The 8,435-nt window shown below is 48.6% G+C and overlaps 1 protein-coding gene across 2 annotated transcripts in view; it reads left to right on the forward strand.

The window, feature by feature from the left end:
- LOC112250196 (desmoplakin) overlaps nt 1–8,180 on the forward strand; it is a 32,352-nt gene extending 24,172 nt beyond the window's left edge. Inside the window, exons 22-24 of one of the 2 annotated variants that reach the window (XM_024420141.2) lie at nt 1,038–2,864; nt 3,904–4,101; nt 4,339–8,180. In XM_024420141.2, coding sequence (XP_024275909.1) covers nt 1,038–2,864; nt 3,904–4,101; nt 4,339–7,563 — 5,250 coding nt within the window. In that variant the 3' untranslated portion in view covers nt 7,564–8,180. The remainder of the gene's footprint in view (nt 1–1,037; nt 2,865–3,903; nt 4,102–4,338) is intronic. The other variant, XM_024420150.2, reaches the window with a different exon arrangement.
- Nucleotides 8,181–8,435: the final 255 nt, after the last annotated feature.

The raw sequence follows: 8,435 nt of genomic DNA on the forward strand, positions 1-8,435 counted from the left end.
CTGCCACACAGATTCAAGCTGACCTTCAGACACAAGGTACGACAGTTTCAACTCGCACCATCAGTCGCTAACTCAATGAAAGGCAATTAAATGGTAGGAGACACAAGAGGATCCCACTGCTGAGTAAGAGACGTAATAAAGCCTGATTTGCCCAAACACACCTGAACATGCCAAAATCCTTCTGGGAGAATGTCCTGTGGACCGATGAGACCAAAGCTTTTTGGTAAAGCACACCATCTCTATGTGTACAGAAAACAACATGAAGCCTTCAAAGAAAATATCACCTTCCCCTCAGTCAAACATCTGTGATGTTTTGGGGTTGCTTTGCTGCCTCTGTCTGGCACTGGGTGCCTTGAACGTGTGCATGGCATCATGAAATCAGGAGAATACCAAGGCATTTTAGAGCGTGATGTCAGACCCAATTTCAGAAAACTGGGTCCTCATTGAAGGTCATAGGTCTTCCAGCAGGACAATGACCCCAAACACACTTCAAAAAGCACCCAGGAATTGTTCAAGATGGTTCAAGATAAAACACTGGACTGTTCTGATGTCCAGTCCAGAACTATGTGCTACCAAATATTAAGTCTAGGGTGTCAATAATTTTATCAATGCCATTTCTGTTTATTTTCTGATTTAAATGGACATATTAAGTTCTGTAAAAAAAAAGGTTCTGTAATATTAACAGGGAAATAAAGAATTGTGGAGACCAAATATTTTGGTAAATTTCAACATATTTTTTGTGAAAATTGTGAGTTACTTGAAAAAAGGGCAAGGGTGCCACGATGGTACATAAGTGGACATTATGAAGGGCCATATTTTGTGTCACAGTTGTATTTAAAAAAACAAAAACATAATAGGCCATGTCTGACCTGCAAATTTGTTGTGTTTTTTCAATATGGCCCTTGTGCTGATTGAGTTTGACACCCCTGTTTTAGACCTTGTAGTAGGGCTTTCATTATAGATTCAAGTTTATTTGCCAAGTTGCAAATATTATTATCCACTCTACTTGACCCTAATCCTTCCTTCTCCACCTGTAGATGCGTAACACCAGGATCAACCTGTTGGAGGAGGAGCTACGGCTGCTCAAAGAGGACATTGAGGACCACAACGCTAAGAACAGTTCTCTGGAGGAGGCGTTAGTCCGCTACCGGCTGGAGCTGTCCCAGTCGCAGGAGCAGCTCCTCTCTGTGGAGGAGGTGAAGAGGAGCATGGCCCTGCAGTGCAGCGCCACTCAGGACTCCCTTGCCTCCACCCGCGGCCAACTGAAGGAGCTGCAGGAGCAGGTGACCCGCCTCAACTCCCTCGTCGAGGAGGAGAAGAGGAAGAGGAGGATGGCGGATGAGCGCTACGGGGAGCAGCAGGATGAGCACGAGCAGGTGCTGAGGAGGAGGCAGAAGGAGTTGGAGCAGGCCAACTGGGCAAAGATGGAGGTGGAGAAGAGCGTGGGGACCCAGGAGATGGAGGCAGAGCGGTTAAGGAAGCAGCTGGAGGAGGAGGAGCAGCGCTTCAAAGAGCTGGAGCAAGAGCTGTCTAAGGTAAGGAGACAATGCAGTGTGGAGATCAGTAACCTAAAGCTCAGCTACGAGTCCCAGATTACCATCTGCAGGACGGACATCCAGCACCTGTCTTCCCAGAGGGAGGAGGTGGACCAGGGCATCAAGTTGCAGTGTGAACGGCTAGAGGCTGATAGGAGGGACCAGGAGGACCAGCTCAGGAGGCTGAATGTGTCTCTGAGTCAGGCCGAGGAGCAGAGGAATATGGCGGAGGAGGAGGCCCATTCTCAGAGATCTGTGGTCACAGAGGAGGCGCGGAGGAGAAGGGAGCTGGAGGCGCAGGTGGAGATATTAGTCAGGCAGAGAGGGGAGGACAGTAGTCAGTATAGAGATGAGGTGTCAGAGCTCACCAAGGCCCTGCAGGACAGTAGCGGCCAGCTGGTCCTCCTCACACACAGCCTGGACGAGGAGCAGAGGAGGAGGAGAGCATTGGAGGAGGAGAGGACCAGGATGGAGCTGCTCCTGGGGGAGATTCAGGGCAAGCAGGCCTCCTCCTCCCAGGTTGTGACCCGGCTGAGGGAGGTGGAGGAGGAGCTGGTTAGTATCTGTACAGAGTTTAAGAAGGTGAGCGGTGAGAAGAACAAGGCAGAGCAGAGTGTAGCCAGGTTACAGGGATGCATCAAGGAGCTGCAGGCTACTCTTGAAAGGAAAGATGGGGAGGTGGAGGCTTTGAGGAGAACCAGCCAGGAGGAGGTGATCAAGAGGAGGCACATGGAGACAGAGCTCCAGAAAACCAACCACACCATGCGGGAGTACACCAGCACCATCACCGCCCTACGCCGCAGTCAGGAGGAGGCCAAAACCGTGGGGAGGAGGAGAGAAGAGGAGCACAGGAAACTCCAGGAGGAGCTAGAGAGGAGGTTGAAGGAGTTCAAAGCCTCCACGGAGTGTCTGGCGTCTCTGAGCTCCGAGCTGAAGTCACTCCAACAGCATCTCCTCCAGGAGCAGGCCAAGGTCCGCGAGGCTAATCTCCGTAACGAAACACTCTACAAGACCATCGAGGAGAAGAGCCGAGTGCTCAACGAGAACTCGATAGAACACGAGCGTCTCCAGACCCTGACCCAGACCCTGACCAAAGAGCGACTGCGGCTCGAGGAGGAGTTGAGGAGGGTGAAACATGAGAGGGAGGAGCTGCTGAGGACCAGACAGGGGGCTGATGACGAGCTGGTGGCCCAGATCACTGTCCTGGAGCTGCAGCTGAAGAGCAGCTCGGGAAGCAGCCTGGATACCCAGAGCCTGGTGGCAGAGCTCTCTTCGGAGAGGGAGAAACTCAGGATGGAGATAGGGCAACTCCAGAGTCAGGTCTTTGAGGTACTTGTCTTGAACCTCAGAGGTTCATGTCGGACTGTTTTGTGTTTCTTCAAATCAGACTATACTGATTTAGTTAGTTGGTGGAATAGCTTTAGCTGGCTGCAGACAATCTGTTTATCTTGCATGCTGGCAAACCTCATGTAGATGCCTGCCTTTGCTTGTTTATTGTGAAACCCATGCAAGGCATGCATCCTTGTATGTGTTGTGATTTGCATTTTCAATTGAAAGATTGAAGAAGAAAAAAACGAATGCAAATGCAATCTGTGCATCCAATGTGGTTGCCTTCACCATACTGCTTTCTCACACCCCTGCCCACAACTAGATACTTCCTCTGTTGATTTACCAATCATCATGCTTTTTGCCTTTGCCTTGTTTTGTCTCCACTGATCCACAGTGTCTACATCATCACTGATCTTGTCCTCTGGTCTTAATTTAGTCTCTGTCCTTGTAATTATTGTCGTGTTCATGTATCTAGTAATATTAGTAGATAGATTCTCGTTTGTCTAGTCTAGGAAACTGGTAATTGGTCTCTGACAGTATCTGTCTATTTCCTTTGAATGTACAGGAAACCAATTGCACTCTTGTTTCCATGTTGGGCAATTCTGGTAATTTATTCCTTTAGTCATATAATTTTAATTGACCAATAATAACTGCTTATTGTCAATGTGTGGGTAAGTTATTGGAGCTGTGTTTTGTTTTTCAATAACAGAGCATGCTGTTCTTATTGTAAATGCCAAATCATCGAATTCTGTGACATTTTCTAACAAAATAATTCATAATTATTCTAAAACTAATCACTCAACTAATATTTTGCAGGTGGACATTTATTGTCATGAATCTTGTCCTGGAGGCAGAACTGAGCGATTTCCCCTTAGATAGGCCAGCTGCAAAATCAAAATGGGCTATATTTATGAAAACTAAGCTTAATTCAAGGTTAGGGGAACCACTAGGCATTCGGGTTAGCAGTATGGTTAAGGTTAAGGTTAGGTTTTAAAAAACTGTGCCAGTTAGTGACCACCCCCCGTCTCTCCCCATCCAGACATCCTGTCTGATTCAGTCCACTGAGACCCAGTACAACGAGATAGAGATGGAGAGAGATGCTCTGCTGTTGAAGCTAAAGCAGACAAACCAGGACAGAGCTCGCTCTCAAAAGCTAGAGGAAGAGCTGAACCACATGAAAGTCTCTCTTGAGTCCGAGTCACGCATCAAGCTGTGCCTGCAGGAGGAGAATGAGAAGGTGTGTATTGTTGATTTCACTTTGCTGTCTGGAGTCAATCTTATATATGTATTTTAAATTTGATTAATTAATTAATTCCTTTATTTATCTATCTATCCATCCATCCATTGATTCATTCATTTATGATTCATATTAAATGAATTTGTATTATTATCATATTTTTTAAAATGTTGTATTATTATCATATTTTATATTATTTATTCATCCATCAATTAATACATTTATTCATCCATTCAGGTCAAGAAGGACTTCCTGTACTGGAAGGGCCAGTACGAGTCCAAGGAGGGCGAGGTGAGGCAGTTTAACTCAGAGAAGGAGAAGCTGGAGCGGGAGAGGAGCTCTCTGAAGACTGAGATAGAGCGGTTGATGAGAGAGCTGAGGGAGGTGGAGGAGCGTTATAAGAGCAGGCTGCTGATCACCCAGACCCAGTTCTCTGAACTCACCTCCGTCAGAGACTCCCTGGAGGCAGAGTTGAGTAAACTCAGGGAGCGGCCCTACGCCTTCGCCAAACACACACAGACGGACGAGAGTGGAAAGAAAGACCTGGACCCCGCCACGCTGGTCTTCGATGGTGTCTGCAAAATGGTGACTGCCAAGCAGCTGCTGGACTGTGGGGTCATCAACAAAGTGACTTACGGACAGCTCCTGAACGGTCAGAAGACCGTCCGCGAGGTGTCTGTGGACATCAAACTCAATCTTAAAGGGAATGGTAGTATCTCTGGTGTGGCTGTGGGACCTCAAGGTAAAATGTCCCTCACAGAGGCCAAGAGAGAGAACATCCTCTCTGAAGACAGCGCCATCTTGCTGCTAGAGGCCCAAGCTGCCACAGGCCACATTGTGGATCCCAGAGCCAACGAGAAGATGACAGTGCAGGAGGCGTGCAAGAGAGGAGTGGTATACGAGGAGGACAGAGAGAGGCTGCTGATTGCTGAGGCTGCATGTCTGGGGTACCGTGACCCCAACACCACCAAGCTCTTGTCAGCAGGCCAGGCTATGAGGAAGGGCCTGATCGATAGAGTCACAGCTCTGCGGATGCTCCAGGCACAAGAATCAGTAGGGGGAATCATAGACCCTGTCCTCAGTGTCTTCCTCCCGAAAGATGCAGCCATGGACCGGGACCTGATCGACGAGGATCTGTACCGAGCCTTGAACCAACGACCTGAGTGTTACTTGGACCCAGACACCCAGCTGGGAGCCAGCTACGTATCCCTGAAGAAGAGATGCAAGGCCGAACCCACCACAGGTCTCCTGATCCTCCCCACTCCAGAGAAGCCCATGACAGTGAATGGTCTCAGGGGAGAGGTGTCTGTCACAGACCTGATGAGTGCTAACCTCTTGGAGAAATCTGACATGGACCAACTGAAGGAAGGCAAACTGACCTGCCAGGACATCGAGCACCGGTTGAGGTCGTACCTCCGTGGCTCCACCTGTATTGCGGGGGTCTACAACGAGGCAAACGACAAGACCTTGTCCATCTACCAGGCCATGAAGGAAGGGTTACTGAAGCCCAGCACCACCCTGGAGCTCCTCGAAGCCCAGGCCGCCTCTGGATTCATGATTGACCCCGTCAACAACCTCTGTCTGACCGTGGTCGATGCCTACAAGAGGGGCCTGGCTGGGCCGGAGTTCAAAGACAAACTGTTGTCTGCAGAGAGGGCCGTCACTGGGTATAAAGACCCAGGCACGGACAAGATCATCTCCCTGTTCCAGGCCATAGAGAAGGGGCTGATCGAGAAGGGACATGGGATCCATCTACTCGAGGCTCAGATTGCCAGCGGGGGCATCATCGACCCCAGACACAGCCACCGCATCGAGGTGGTGACTGCCTATAAGAAGGGCTACTTCAGCAAGGAAATGAACCAGATCCTGACAGGCGAAGGGGACAACTCCAAGGGCTTCTTCGATCCAAACAGCCAGGACAACCTAACTTATCTCCAGCTAAAGAAACGCTGCATCATAGACCAGAAGACTGGCCTGGTTCTCCTCTCCATCAAGAAGAAGAAGGAACCGCCTCAGCCCATCACCCAGAAGAGCACTCAAAGGAAGAGGAGGGTGGTGATTGTAGACCCAGACACCAATAAGGATATGTCGGTGAAGGAAGCGTACGACAATGGGCTGATCGACCACGAGATGTTCCTGGAGCTGTCGCAGCAAGAGTGTGAGTGGGAGGAAATCACTATCACCACCCAGGATGGATCCAAGAGATTGGTCATCTTCGACAGAAAGACGGAGATCCAGTATGATATCAGAGAGCTGCTGGAGAAGAGTGTGATCAACCAATCATTGTACGACCAGTACAGATCGCAGATGATTACTCTCACACAGTTTGCTGACATCGTCACCAGCAAGACCAAAGCAAACAGATCCTCTGCCTCGTCTTCCTCCTCCTCATCAACATCATCATCATCCAAAGCCAGAGCAGCAGCAACATCAGCAGCAGCATACTCATCCCTGCTGTCTTCATCAACCACCTACTCACCACGGATCACTTCAACATCATCTACTTCCATCATTGGCAGCTCTACCATTGGACCCTCCTCCATTGGCGACTGCTCCACCATCACCAGATCCACCACCAGCAGCTCCTTTACCCAGCCCGATGACCCTTCCTCTCCCAGCACTCTGAAGCATATCGCCAGTATCTCTGTCTCCCTGGCTTGCCCTGCTGAAGCTGTGGTCTTGGATGGGGAGCAGAGCCCCGTCGGCGCCATCTTTGACATGGAGGCCCTAGAGAAGATCTCCATCTCCGAGGCTCACAAACGTGGGCTGGTGGACAGCATTTCTGCCCAGAGACTACTGGAGGCCCAGGCTTGCACCGGAGGCATTGTAAACCCTTCCGATGGACGGCGCCTGTCCATCCAGGAGGCCTCCAGCCAGGGGATCATCGAGAACGACATGGCTACCAGGCTGAAGCCCGCCCAGAAGGCCTACATCGGGTTTGAAGACATCAAGTGTAAACATAAGATGTCCGCTGCTGAGGCCATGAGGGAGAAGTGGCTTCCCTATGAGGCGGGCCACCGCTTCCTGGAGTTCCAGTTTGTTACCGGAGGCCTGTATGACCCAGAGCTGGGACGGAGGAGGACCATCAAGGAAGCTCTCAAAGAGGGCTGGCTGGATGGAAGAGGGGCCCAGAAGCTCCAGGACATGAGGCACCATGCCAAGAACCTGACCTGCCCCAAGACCAAGCTGAAGATCTCTTACAAAGAAGCAATGGATAACTGCTTGGTGGAGGATAATACAGGAGTCAAGATGCTCCAGGCTGCCTCTGCCTCCTCCAGAGGGATCAGTAGTCCGTACAACTCATCCACTCCCGGGTCCAAATCGGGCTCCAGGACTGGGTCGAGGGCGAGCTCTCGGAGAGGCAGCTTGGACCTGGGATCATCTGGCCCCTCCAGACGATACAGCATCGTCAGCAGCACCACCTACAGCCGCACCTCCTTCAGTTCCAGCTCCATGTCGTAGGGTGATGGAGAAGAGGGAAAAATAGGGATAACTATTAATTAGTTACATTAACTTAGTCTTTGTCTTAACCTCTGCATACTTTTAGTTTTTTTGTTTTACATATGACCTTTTGCCTTACTTATGGAAGGAAGCCCTGCTTATTGGTCAGTTAGAAATGTGTCTGTCCTAAATAAAGAGGTCCCATCAAATATTGTATCTTCTGTTTAAAGTGGCTGCAGACTGATAACAATGAAACAAACATTCCTGGGTGTTTGAATGGAAGAAAAATACTTCATGTAAATTGTATTTGTTCTCTCTGACATCATGATACGAGCACTTTGCTGCCAGATAATATTTTTTCCAAACTGTTGTACTACAGTTTAAATTTATAATTTTGATGACAATAATGTAACAAATTTACAAATGTATAAAAAGTTGGATGGGAGAGGGTTAGTGTCTTATGTGTGTTTTGGGGAACATTAATAGGTGTAAGGTACAGTACTGTTTCATGCATGGGATGTGAGAAGGTGTCATAATAACATTGCTTAGTGTTTATACTGTTAGTGTAATATGGGGCTGTCTTCTTTTAACACAATGTAACTATTTTTCTATTTCTCAAAATAAAATGTTACATCCTTGCTCTTTGGTTTCTGTGTGAAATAGCCTATTTATGGTCAGTAAAATTATGTAATGGTCTTTGTACGAGTACATAAAAAATACCACGCTAAGCCTAAAATGTCCTTAGAGCACCGAGACATGTATTCATAGTCATAAATATTGTGTGAAATAAACACAGAAATCATCAATGATCATTTAGAATGTGCCAGATGGCTCTCACATAAAGCCTAAACTAATCTGCAGTTCAGAGAGAGCAGTTTCTACATCTGGTTTAG

This window comes from Oncorhynchus tshawytscha, linkage group LG01, assembly GCF_018296145.1.
Source record: "Oncorhynchus tshawytscha isolate Ot180627B linkage group LG01, Otsh_v2.0, whole genome shotgun sequence".
In the NCBI taxonomy this organism is placed as follows: Eukaryota; Metazoa; Chordata; class Actinopteri; order Salmoniformes; family Salmonidae; genus Oncorhynchus; species Oncorhynchus tshawytscha.